Source organism: Siniperca chuatsi, linkage group LG18 (assembly GCF_020085105.1).
Source record: "Siniperca chuatsi isolate FFG_IHB_CAS linkage group LG18, ASM2008510v1, whole genome shotgun sequence".
Classification (NCBI taxonomy): domain Eukaryota; kingdom Metazoa; phylum Chordata; class Actinopteri; order Centrarchiformes; family Sinipercidae; genus Siniperca; species Siniperca chuatsi.
In genome coordinates this window covers 27,321,971-27,335,658 of record NC_058059.1, presented here as the reverse complement: position 1 = coordinate 27,335,658, position 13,688 = coordinate 27,321,971, and the positions used below count along the sequence as shown (strand labels likewise).

The 13,688-nt window shown below is 45.1% G+C and overlaps 1 protein-coding gene across 10 annotated transcripts in view; it reads right to left on the bottom strand.

Moving 5' to 3' along the window:
• mbd2 (methyl-CpG binding domain protein 2) overlaps positions 1-13,688 on the bottom strand; it is a 41,738-nt gene that overhangs the window by 14,449 nt on the left and 13,601 nt on the right. For 2 of the 10 annotated variants that reach the window (XM_044173863.1, XM_044173866.1), the window contains exons 2-7: positions 12,544-12,703; positions 8,709-8,780; positions 8,429-8,569; positions 6,946-7,036; positions 6,685-6,862; positions 1,768-1,895 (exon numbers count right to left, since the gene is read on the bottom strand). In XM_044173863.1, the coding sequence (XP_044029798.1) occupies positions 1,778-1,895; positions 6,685-6,862; positions 6,946-7,036; positions 8,429-8,569; positions 8,709-8,780; positions 12,544-12,703 (760 nt within the window). In that variant the 3' untranslated portion in view covers positions 1,768-1,777. Of the gene's footprint in view, positions 1-1,060; positions 1,678-1,762; positions 1,896-6,684; positions 6,863-6,945; positions 7,037-8,428; positions 8,570-8,708; positions 8,781-12,543; positions 12,704-13,688 lie in introns of those variants that run through there. The other 8 variants (XM_044173868.1, XM_044173869.1, XM_044173865.1 and 5 more) reach the window with 7 other exon arrangements.

Genomic DNA, 13,688 nt, shown 5'->3' with positions numbered 1-13,688 from the left:
AACAGAGGCAGCTACTTCTGTGATCAGCTCCGGTAAAATGCATGTGTTTAATTATTTTTTACCACTTGCCTGAATTACTAGATTTACTTGCCTGACGTGGCATTTTACTTGCCCCGGGCAAATGGGCAATCCTTATTGTTGAGCCCTGCATGATGAATAAGTCAGTCCTCCAACTGTGTTTGAAGACCCAAGGTACCTGGATGGGAATTAACAGGATCATTTCATAAAGTCATGCTAGCCTGGATTTGTTCAGGCACATTTGAAGATTGGGGCCCAGAACAGATTTCCATGAAATGTACTTCTCACATTCCCGCTCCCCAGAGGAGGAACCTGTTTCATTTAACGGCCCGATGACCTTTCCTTTAGTGCCACCAGGACAAACTGCACTGTTATTAAATCATCTGCCAGCAGAAGCTGGACTTAATTAATAAGAACTGGAGTCAGACTTAAGTTAAACTGATCCAGGCTGCAGTTATCTCTGAGCCTCCTTTGTGAAAAAACCCTCAGATCTCAAGCAAAACCTTTTCACACTGAAAGCTGTCTCTGGTCTGCTGTGCTGCCCTGTTGCCACGGCGACCCTGACCTGGATAGCAGTTGGGAAATAGAGGGATGATGGATGAATGTGTGAACGTCTGAAAGTAAATGTTTTTTAATTTGGTTTTGTTTACAGGCTCTGCAAAGTGAAATATAACCAATAACCAAACAAACTAAACTACAACACACACACGTATCACATTAACACACACTCCAACAACAAGCACACAGCCCATCAATCACACACACACACACAGTCTGCTGCATGGCTGAGTTTCAATCAGACGCCGAGAATCCCATCAGCATTCACAACAAGTCTCACCACACACACACACACACACACGCACACACACACGCACACACACGCGCACACACACACACACACACACACACACACACACACACACACACACACACACACACACACACACACACACACACACACACACACACACACACACACACACACACACACACACACACACACACACACACACACACACACGCACACACACACACACACACACATGCACACACACACACACACACACACACACACACACACACACACACACACACACACACACACACACACATGCACACACACACACACGCACACACACACACACGCAGACAGTTTCTGACAGCAGATCTGCTTCTGCATCGTTCAAGACATTTAAAGCTGCGATCTGGAACTTTCCTCACGTTACATTAGAGCCCTTCACATCCTGTCAGTCGTACGTCAGTAGTTCACTAGTTCACTAGTTCTATAGTTAAGTACTTGAGTAGTTTAGTTTTAGTTGTTGTAGTTTAGTAGTTCATCTCGCTGTTGGTCAGCAGTGAACATTCTGAAGATGTCATTTCCCGAAGTGAAGCTGTAGAGCGGTCCACACACAAAGCGAATATCTGAATGTGTCCGAGCAGGAAGCTGCTGTGTGTGTTATTGTGATAATAATGCTAAACCAAAACTAGAACACTTGTGTTTTCTCAGATATTTAATCTCTTTTTCTCATATTCAGCCTGAAAGCAGGTTGTGTTACTATGATAACAGGCTAATGTTAGCTATCATCTCTCCAATCCATCTGCACATTTGAGAAGGGGTCTTCAACATGTTTAATACTTATTTCGTCCAAATGTTGGGCACTGTAATATAAAAATGGAACTTTTTACATGTTTTTCTTTCTGCTGCTTATTACAGACACGATGATTAATAACACAGTTAACTTGCCTCACCTGTCTGTCTTCAGGCCTTCTTCCCCTCCAGCAGCTCTCGGGTGTTTTCGGCGGCCCGCGCCAAACCGTCGGCCATCAGCGCCTCCTCCAGACTCCTCCTGGCCTGGTACACTTTCAGCTCCTGCTCCCTGCACGCACACACACACACACACACACACACACACACACACACACACACACACACACACACACACGCACACACACAGAGGTTGCAGAGGATGTCTTATTATGAGTCTGCTGGTTTACTATTTGCCCAAACATTTTTGATTTAATGGCGTGAATCAATATATTATTACATTATTATAAAATACAAACATCAAGTAAAATTAAGCAGAGCAAGCCTGCACCTGAGACATCAAATCTACCTGAATGTAACGAGACTGAACAGAAAACATAAATCACACGAACATCACAGTCATCAAGCAGCCAGTAACTGTTGAAAATAACACCGAATGAGCGGTTGTGTGTAACAGTACAAGACCACAACCCTTAAAGGGACAGTTCAGCCCCAAATAATGGGCCAAACTGCCCCTCCAGAAGAAAAAGGCATAAACCCCAACAATGACTCCTTACTTTACAGTCTTAATTACTTTGAATGTAGTTCTTTAAAAAATAAACGAGACAGTCCTGAGGGGGCGCTAGAGGAAAGGTCATGGGGCCATTGAAATCATTCAAATTTTAAGAGTTCATCCTCTGGGGAGCAGGAATCTGATCAGGAGATGCCATGGCAATACATGTGGACAGGGCTGTCCACGTCCTTCCTGTACTTTGGGCCTGGGGCTGTTTTACCTGCTTTGGGACCCTTAGTTCCAATGCTCCAGCATACAATGGTACTTTAGATATTTTAGTGTGCTTCCAACTTCGTGTAAACAGTTTGTGTTTGTCCCTTTCCTGTTTCACTATGTCCCCGTGCACAAAGCGGCTCCATAAAGAAAGGGCTTTCCCAGTTTGGTGTGGAAGAACCTGACTGGCCTGCACCGAGCCCTGACCTCCACCCTCGCGGCTGAATGGGAGATGATCCCCGGAGCCAGGTCCCAACATCTGGTGGAAAGCCTGAAACCAGACCAGTGGAGACCAACCGTTGCAGCAGCCACTGTGGCCACAAGGGGTAATTACATTAATCAAACTGGCACAGTGTGCTTATTTCTGGCTTTCCTTTTGTGATAATACCATTGAAATGTTTACTTGTGACACTAAAACGCTAGTGTAAGGGAAGCACAAGTAGAGAAGGGTCACGTAGTCAAACTGGCTCAGTAATGTCTCACTTTAATGTCTGTATCTTTGGAATGACGTGTTCATCTGTCACATATGCCCTGAGTGGCCATGATGTGTATTTTGCTCTGTTGGTCGGACTCACGTCACCGTCCTGAGGCTCCACCTCAAACTGAGCACAAATAAAACAGGAAATACAGAAGCGAGGTGATCTGAGGGATTAAAAGAGTGTTTGGACACGTTGCGCCGTAAAGAACGTCAGCCGGCCGTGCTGAACTCCCTCCTCTCTTTGCCGTCACAGACACAGAGAACATGTCCGCCGCCTTTTGTCAAAACCAACAAAAGACATAAAGAAACAGAGAAGAGACAGAATCAGCTCCATCGTCTGAGACTGAATCTGGATTAACAAACGGCCAGACACTGACAAGCTGTTTGCTTCTGGTAAAGAGGAGAAGAAAAGGGAACATTTACAACTACAAGGGAAAGAAAAACTACTTTAAAAAGAAAAAAGTGAGAGATGAGAGGGCAAAAAGAGAGAGAAGGAGAGATGTCTGAGTTTGATGTAGCAGATGAGGAAGAGGAGGAGGGAGAGGATAGGAATGAGAGCGATTTAGGATGACAAGCACATTCAACTGGAGAGAGAGGAGGGAAGAGGGAGAGAATTGGAAATTAATGGAGGGGAGAGATAAGAAAAGAAGGAGGAGAGGAGGGAGGAGATATAAGAGGAGAGGAGACACAGGGAGGGAGAGGAGGAGGGGGTGAAATGGCAAGAGGGAGAAAGATGGAAAAACAAAGGAAGGAGAAACACAATAATACATTATTGGAAGGATGGAGCAATGAGAGAGGGATGGGAAAATATGAGAATAAAGGGAAGATGGAAGGAACTATTAAAGGAAGGAGAGAATGACGGAAGAAAAGAAAGGAGGGAATTAAATCAAAACAAAAGGAGGAAAGGGAATAACAGGAGGTAAGGAAAAAATAAATGACTGAAGAGAGGAAGGACAGAGTAAAGGAGAGGAGGAGAAGGCATGAAAGGACTGAATGATAAAGGAGGAAAGGAAATCATTTGAGAGAAGGGAAAAAGGACAATAAATAAGAAAATGTTAAAGAATGAGAAGAAGGATAGAAGGAAGGGACGGAAGGAGTGAAAAAGAGGGAGAAGATAAGGGAAGGATAGAAGAAGGGAAAAAGAGAGAGAGAGTAAAGAAGGAGAGAAGGAAATAGAAAAGGAAGGACAGGAGAGGAGAGGAGAGGGAGAATGTAGTGATGTATTCCAGTGACTCTGCTGTAATGGCTTCGGCCAGCTGTTCCCTGCTCTGGACACACACTAACGGGGTGTGTGTGTGTGTGTGTGTGTGTGTGTGTGTGTGTGTGTGTGTGTGTGTGTGTGTGTGTGTGTCCACAGTGCCCCCTGCTGTCACGCTGCAGTAACTGTATGTGCTTTACAGGAACTTTATATTACACATCCAGCAGTGACAGAGCAACGTGAGCGGTGTCTGTCACCTGGCGAATAAAAGTCCAACGCTCTCTTTCAGCTCTGTCTGTGCTCTCCACCAACTCCTGAGGGAAATATAATAATAATAATAATAATAATAATAAGACATTTTATTTAGAGGCGCCTTTCCAAGCACTCAAGGACAGCTTACAGGCACAGTTAAGAACAAGCAGCAACGTAGCAATCATAAAATCAAACAAAGCCATACTATACAATAATAAGTTAATACAGTAACTAGGTATAACAATGATCAGTGTGGTTGCAGCCATTAGAGACAGGGTCACACCGAATATGCCAGTTAAAAAGGTTTGAATGTGGAGAGAGAGTCAATATTGCAAAAGTCTTGTGGGAGAGAGTTCCGACGGCAGGGGCAGAACAAGTGAAGGATCTAGACCCCGCGGTAGTCAAGCGGGCAGCTGGTGTGGTGAGAGGATCTGAGAGAACGGGGAGGAGCGTAGCTATCCGCAATATCTGGCTCTTTAGCTGCTAAACGCTCCGCTGTGTCCAGCAGCTGCTGTCTGCTGCTGGCTGCTGCTGTCTGCTGTCTGCTGCTGTCTGCTGGGCAGCTCGCGTTCAGACGCTTTTTACAGCTCCTTCTCTGGAAACAGCTGCTGCTGCTGCTGGAGACAACAATTAGGTTTCGATTGTTGTGACTGTGGAATCTGTTCTTTCCTTTCCTCCCATCAGGTCACACTAAGTGACATCAGTGGCAGCCTGGAAAAAGGGACTCACTCTAAAAGCTGATAGGATGATGATGTAAATGTGACCTGGAGCTAATATGCTAATGTGCTTGTCCTTTGAGCTGGATGTATCTGCAGATGATGATCATTTTTAGCTGACGACTGATTTAGCAGCTTTCCCTCTCTGTCAGCAGCTACCTGGACGTTATTCTGAATCACATGTTTGGTGTAAATTTCCCAGCGTGACTGTGGAGGCGGCTGCTTTTCTTCATCCCCCTCCTCCTCCTCCTTCATGCTGCATTACTCCTCATCTCTCATCGTCTGTCTGCTCTCTGATCACCCTCTCATCCTCCTCTCGCCCTACAACTTATTACTCCCACTACCCAGCATGCACCAGTCATCTGCACTCCTCTAGTCTGTCTCAGGCTGGAGAGCGAGACGCTGGATTCGCCCATTTCAGATTTTATCGGGGGGGGGGGATGAAATGACATTTTTACATGTCTGGCATGTTTCTGTGATATTACAACTTTGCTCTGCACACACACACATCATCACGTTTTAACTGAACGATGAGAGGCACCATTAAACGTATCTGAACCAGCAGTCAGCAGCTCCTGTCTGCAGTGGACCCGTGGACGCACAGACAGCTGTCTCTGGATCACTGTGAGACTGAAGGAGACTCACAATCAGGAGGATTCTCAGGAGAGCTCTGGAGTTATAGGGAGCGTCTTTATTCAGTGATTTTCAGCGTTTATGGACGTTTATTCGCAACAGACAGAGATAACGATATCCTCGGAAAGTGTAAGTCGCCCTGAATCTAAAAATGTGTGTGTGAGTTATGACCAAGTAGCAACCTCCGGGCTGAAAAGTGAAGCCAGTGCAGAGGCGCCTTAAACCTGCATGCTTTCTAATGGCCAGCAGGGGGCGACTCCACTGGCTGTCAAAAGAAGTCCCATTGTATAGAAGTCTATGAGAAAATGACCCTACTGCTCACTTATTACCCTAGTAAACGGTTTCCTAATGAGTTCATGGTCTCAGATGCTTCTTTCACGTCTTCTTCAATACAGCACGATCTTCATTTTGGAAATGATGGTCCCATTTACAGTAAAACAGACGATAAAGGTAAGCTTCAGGCCGTGGCTACCTTGGGATCGACCCGTCAGTCAGGATCGAGGCGCTGCGTATCCATGGCACTGTGGACATTTAAATAGCCGTGAACTTGTTTTTGGGTGCTGTCGTGTTTTCGTATAAGAACTTGGACCCTTTCAGTGTTTTCAGTTCATGAAAGTTAATTGCAACATTTTGGTCACCTAAAAATGTCTTGTTCAGCGCTCGGTTGTACTGAAAGATGCTCTAAGGAGTCAGCTGCTCATTTTGTTTTAAGCCTGTTTTTCGCTAGCCAAACTTAGCATCCCAATTAATCTCACAGTTAACGTGAATTACAGATGCACCTTGCTAACCTAGCTAGCGCTAGCGTCAGCTGTTAATTTAGCGTTTGCTATGCTCCCCAGCAGAGACCGTGTCTCTCACCGGATGTGATCATCAGTGACGGTGAAGGCCTTGCAGAGCGGCTGAGACGTGTTCATCCAGATGGCCGGGTTCTTCTCAGCAGCCACAGACGTCTGTCCCGTTATTGGAGCAGAGCTCATGTGCAGAGCGCTGGCGATGGCCGACAGCAGAGTGTCATCGCTGGAGTCTGGACCAACACCTGCAGAGAGAGCGGTCAGAGGTCAGAGGTCAGAGGTCAGGACTGGAGCATGGTGTGTGTTCAGGTTCGTGATGGAGACTTACTCTGCAGTCCTTTGGGCAGGTCCATGGTCCGCAGGACTTCCTCTGTGACGTCCGATGACCGCAGACCTTTCAACCTCCTCTCCCAAAACAGCTGCGGACAGACAGAGGGCAGACAGCTGAATCTCATTTCAGCCTCATTGTTTTCTTATCCGCTCCTGGCCCGAGCTGGAGTCTGCTGCTGTGTTCAGATGATTTTAATGACAACCAAACACTTCCTGCTGCTGCTTCACACTAAGAGCTTTCCAATGGCAACCACTGCAAGCCTTTTGCTGTGAAGAAGCTACAGGAAGTGCAGCTTTATTCACCAAGGCTAGCAACCAGGTGCCATCACACCGCAGACCTGATCACTGCGATCAGCGCTCTGTATGAATGAATGGACATAAACACAGCGATGGCAACACAGTAGGCTCCTATTCAGTAATGAGATGAGGTGAAATGATCTTTTACCTGGATGCTAATCTGGTTCTTATTATGTGGGTAGCCCACCGTCGCTCTGTATCACAAAATGACTGTAAACCCAGTATAATTACATGCAGCTAGCCTTGCGGTGCTGATAAACAGGTAACCTACGTTGTAGGTATCTACAGAGGGACTCCCGTTAACGCCATGAGTCGACTAGAAATCCAGTTTAAGGTCAAAGGTCCACATACGTGATGTGACGACACCTGAGCCAGCTCCATTCACTGAGTGAAGACCGCAAGGTGCGGTTGAAAGCTCCAAATCATTAGTAAGTAGACCTTTGAGCTCAGATTCCTTTCACCCTATATTGTTCTCGAAGGTGAAGAAAAACATGACCTCATAATAAAAAACTATATACATATTTACATACAGTATTATACACTGAGCTACACTACACATTAAATATTGTAATGATCTGTGTATGTGTTACAAAATAATCGCAACTTAAAGGGCCACTTATTAGCTCTGTGGCTACGTGGGTTTGCATTTGCTCAAACCTGATACCTGCTATCAGCCTACAGATGCTACACTATCATACACTACCGTACGACACGACATCAGGTACTATAATGGAAGGAAAACAAACACATCACACACATAAAAGAAGCTGAGATAGAGTCTGATGATGCTGTCTCTTCATTTTTTTCATTTTGCTTCTTCTGCTCCTCTCTTGATCTTTGCTTCATCCTCCTTCACAACATCCAACTCCTCTTCCTCCTTCTCTTCTTGCTGCTCCTTCCATCTTCTCCTCTCTTCTTCCCTTTTTCTTCTCTACACTTTCATCCCTCCTTCTCTGCCATTTTCTCCTCCTCTGCCTGTCATCACACCATCTTTCATTCCTTCTGCAGAGTACTGGCACTGTGAGTGTCACAGTGCTTTTCCCATGATGCCTCAGCACCCTCTAGTGGCCGCGGTCGCCAGGACAACGTGGTGTCCTCCATCGTCTCCTGTGCAACAGCCTGACCTCGCCCTCAAGCATTACCATGGCAACACCAGAATGTGTGTGTGCGCGTCAGGCTCTCACCTGTCTGGGCTGCTCGGCCCCTCTCTGCAGGTCTGCCTTCACCTTGTTGCCGGGGTGACTCGTAACCTTGGTAACAGGCTGTTTAAAGATGGACGCCGTCTGTCTGATTGGCAGAGCTGTGTTCAGGTCCGGTTTACCTCCCTGGATGAGACAGAGACAGAGTCTGTGTGTTGGTCACATGTTTCCTTTCCTTTCTCCTTTCCTTCTTTCCTAATTCCTTCCTTTGTTCCTACCTTCCTTCCCTCCCACCCTTCTTTCCTTCCTTTCCTTACTTACTTACTTGCTCTTTCCTTCCTTCCTTCTTTTGTTCTTTCCCTTTTTCCCTTCCTCCTTCCTGGTCTGGTTTACCTTCCTAAACATGAGACAGCGATAATAAATAAATAAACACAGTTTGTGTTTGTTTCCTTACTTAGGTGTGCGTATGTGTGTGGCAGTTGAGCTTAAAGGGTTAACTCTAAACGGAGGTTTCACAGACAACAACAGGCAAAACAACAGGAAGTGTGTGTGTGTGTGTGTGTGTGAGTGTACTCCCAAGTAACGATGTGTGAAGAGCAGCAGCACAGAGTCACAAGCCGTGTCAGCAATGTTCATGTCAGTAACTCCTGGTGTCGGAGGTGAGTGGTTTAGCTTAGCATAAAGACCAGAAGCAGGAGGAAACAGCTAGCCTGACCCTACACCTAAACACCTCTGAAGCGCACTAACTAACCCGTTGCATCTTGTTAGTTTAATCCATGCACAAGCAAAAATGTAAACACAAGGGTTCAGTTTGCGTCACTCGGCACCGGCTGTTGTTCACCAATAGCAAACAAGCAAGATACAACATCTTAATTAGTGAGCTTTGTGTTGGTAGATGTATTTTTAACTTTGGACAGAGCCAGGCTAGCTGTTTCCCCTGCTTTCAGTCTTTATGCTAAGCTAGGCTAACCACGTCCTGACTCCAGCTCCATGCTTAGTGCACAGATATGAGACAGGACTTTTCCCCAGCAGACATTCTGACATGTGACAGCAGGAAAAGCCCAGGTGTAAATAATCAAATGAATGACGGCTGAATTCCATTTAGCTGCTTCAGTTTCAGGCTCCTGGTGCTGTACATGCTGTCGCACTGTCACACTTGAATAGAACAGAAACACTGTTAATGTTATTAGTAACAACTTTCCTACTATGATAATACAATGACACGTGGAAATGTCCTGCTGTGGAAACGCCTACTGATCTGATCTTCTCATCTCACTCTCAGAAAGAACACGATTTCCCAAAATGTCAAAGAATTCCTTTGAACCAGGACTAGGACCAGTCCTACTTCAAGGAGGACAGAGGTACTGTAGAGACCTCATTTACAATACAGCCAGCGGAAGTGGGACGTCTCTGTTTGTCCACACTCAGCTGCAAAGTAGAAATCCTGACGACGTGTTATTTTCCTGACAGCTGGAGTACGGAGTATTAAACAATGATAAAATCCTAAATGCAAAAATAGCACCGCTTTTTATGTGTAGGCTTTATATGTATTGGCAACTATTATAATAATATATAATCTAGGTAAGTTCTCTAGGTTATATATGCAAAAATATGATGCCAAAATAAATACAGTTGAAAGCAAGCCTGAACAGCGGCCATATGGCACACTGCATTGTGGGATTGTTAGCAAAAAGTAGTGTACATGCCACGAACACTACTTTTTTAATTTCACACTATATAGTGTATACATTTAACACTCAGATACAGTGGCTGGGGGTGACTCCAGTGGAAATATAGTAAATCCAGAGGGATTCGGTTATTTTCCAAGATTCTCTTGAATCAGCTGCTTTACAGACATCAACGAGCAGAATGTGATTAAAGGCAGCTAAAACAGCCAAAAAGGTTCAAGGTCATTTAATATAACGAAAGAGTTTTTAGTCCCATCATGCTTCACACATATAACAGATCATTTATCGAAGCTAACATATAAAATAAAATACAACAATATATACAGTTATTTATATACATACACATATTACGCCCAGTCAATAATTCTGCAGTGCATTTTTTGAATTTGCGTCTGGTGGAATGGAAACAGCAGACAGAGCCAGTGATGATAATATGGTTTCCATCTTCACATCAAAAGCTCAACATTTGTGAGACAGTCCCCCTCCCCTCGTCCTGCCGGAGTCTTGCGCTCTGTCAGTTCAGAACACGGTCCGCCCGTCGAGTGCTTGATCCGGGACGTCGATGGAGCAGGTCTCTGTAAAGCTGTGGGCACAGCGGTCTCTGATTCCCGTTGCTTGGCCAGACTGAGTCCCGTTTCGTCCGGACCGGACATTAGCCAGGAGCAGCCTTAAGTCCAGCTGGGCCAGCATGGCTCCTGTCCCGGCTGTCTGTCCTCTCCTCCTGGGTGATCACAGCAGCCGCGTGGTGCCTGCCTGGTCCGGTTGATCTGGCTCAAGGGCCGCTGCCCTTTAATCCAAACCCCGGCTTCCTTTTACGATGATGTATTACATTATAGTCATGGGTAATACATGTTTCAGCAATAAAGGCGAAAAATGAAAAAAACCCAGAACGTAGCGGAGTTTGAAGGAGCTACAGCCGCAGCACCTGCACGCGCAGCCGTTGCCACAGTCAGAATCCATTTGAACAATTTGGGCTTAGCCCTTTAAATCAAATCCAATCAGACATCATTCAGTGATGTTTCAGCAATAAAGCTGAAAAAGCGACACGCGCAGCCTCACTCTCCTGGTGAGGCTCGATGTGTTTACTTGTTTTACTTTTGTGTTAAAAACTGTGGCGTACAGATAAACATAAAGTCAGCATACAACATTTGAGCATGGAAGTCACTCTTGACCTTGGGATCAGTATGTGTGACAAACTAATCTCAACTCAAGGTCTACTTACTAGCTTTTCTGAGCTTTCTTCTGTATCTTAGGTAATGGTCATAACCGACCACGAACGGCTGTAGCAGCAAAACTACGTGTATTGAACTGAGCAAGAAGCATTTTATTGCTTATGAAACCGAAAATGAAGCTGGAAGCTGGTTTGCCGACTGCAAATCAGAAGTCCAAAAGTGAAGAAGACAAAGCTTTGTAGGAAGAATGTGTTATTTCTTGTTTCAAATGTTTCACACTTGCTGTAAATCTCATAATGATATTTAATAAGCTCTTTAATAAGCTGTAAACATTGCCAAACAACTCTGCGGGTCCAGATATATTACTGTTTAGCAGGAGAGTCTGGAGCTCTCCTAACTAGCAGCACAGACTGGAATCATTTCACAGGTTACCAACGTTCATAAAATGCAGCACAAACACAAAACAACACACTCAGACATGCGTACGTGAGCAGAGGCATGCCAGCACACACCCTTGACCTCTCACACACACACACAGCAGTCTGAACTGTGTGGGCGGAGCTTATTATTGCAGTAACACTGGTCTGTCTGTTAGCATAGCTTAAACCACCGCCACAGAAAATCCTGGTTTCTGATTGGCTGTGAGAAGTGGCCACCTCAATCATAGTTCTGGTCAACAGTTTAACCACAGATCCAAATCAGAGCTCATATTCAATGTCTGGTACCCAGAGCAACAGTACTGAAAGTATCATTTTAGTACTGGAGGAGGATTTATCCTCTCTGGTCCTGTGTGTGTGTGTGTGTGTGTGTGTGTGTGTGTGTGTGTGTGTGTGTGTGTGTGTGTGTGTGTGTGTGTGTGTGTGTCAGCTGACCCAGGTTGGTTGATCATTCAAATTTAATTAGATGGATCCAGAACATGTTAATGAGTCTGCTCAGAGTGAGGTTTGTTGGGAGATGTCGGGAAAATGCAGCTGAAAATGCAAATGCTGAGTGAAGAACTGTGGACAAATGGGACAAGTCAGAGTCAAATGTCCATGACATTAAGACAAGTCAAAGTCAAAACACTGACAAGACCCAGACACGTCTGAGTGAAAACAGTCAAGGCGTCTTGAGACTGGACTCGAGTACTGCAGCCCTGGTACACTGTCACATGACTGATGAGAGCAGAAGAAGACAGACAGAAAGTTCAGCGGTCGGTGGGCGGGGTGTCACCCACACATCACACTCTCTGCTGAACGAGTGTTTGACAACTGACCCCCCACCCCCACCCCCACCCGCAGGTGTGATCCATCAGTGTTACCTTGGACAAGCTGAGCGGGTCATGTCGGAGTCTCTGTTTGTTCTTCTGCAGTTTTCCAGGCATCATCTTCCCCGTCCGGAAGTCGAAACATCCCAGATCCACCGTGTTTCCAAGGTAACGGGACAACTGAGGCTTACTCCTGAACTTCTTCCCTGTAGGACTGAAGAGAGGAAGCAAGGAAGAGAGAGTCAGACGGATGAAGATAGTGTGATTAAAGATATTAATATCTTACAGATTTTTAATTGTCTTAGCTGACATTCAGTCAGAAAGGTGGAGAAATCTTGAACTTGAGACAGAATTAGAGAATGTGACTTTGGAGTTGTAGCATTATCACACACAGTCCAAACTGAACTGTAGAAATCTTGAACTAAATGCTGTGAACACCTGAAAGGCCAAAGGAACTACAGTCATAGTTAGAGGGTAATTAGAGAATAAACTGGGGTTACACACATCTTATGGCACTGTACGTTAGTTTAACTAGTCATCACTAAACAACAGATGTGTATGATGAGAATGAGTTGATGAAACAGCAGCCAGGCTGCAGGAACGAACTTGGCTGCCTCACGTCTCTCCATCAGTTCAAATACATTAACTAAAGTCGCATTTTATTCTCAAATGTTTGGATCACCAGCGGCAATGTTCTCAACATTTCTCAACAATTCTCAACATCTTCACTTATCTGATGGTGCAACCATGGAACCAGGACCTGAACGCAGCTCGGGACAGTAGGCCCTTCTCAGTCTGTGTTCTTGTCTGTACTTGTGTTTAGTCGTGTACTATCCAAATGTCTAGAAGTGTTCTGGCTCCTCCCATTTTATCAAGGATATCTTTGGGAGGTGATTTGTGTCAACTTGGGGTAGACATGTATCCCAGCATGCATTGTGGGGGTGGATATGAGCAAAACGCACAGCTGTTATCATTTTAGTTCTACTACTGTTATTATGTCACTAAATTAACTTTAATAAACTCTAAATTAATTTTTTTCAGACCAGAAATTAAACATTTAAATTTTAATTATGTTGTCGATTGATCAAAATAATGGCTACTTGATCATTTGTTCTGACGTTTTCAGAGATGTGAGGGCCACTAGCCAGACAAGACCGGCCGGTCAGCGTCCATGGTCATCCCTGGTACGAACAGTCTAA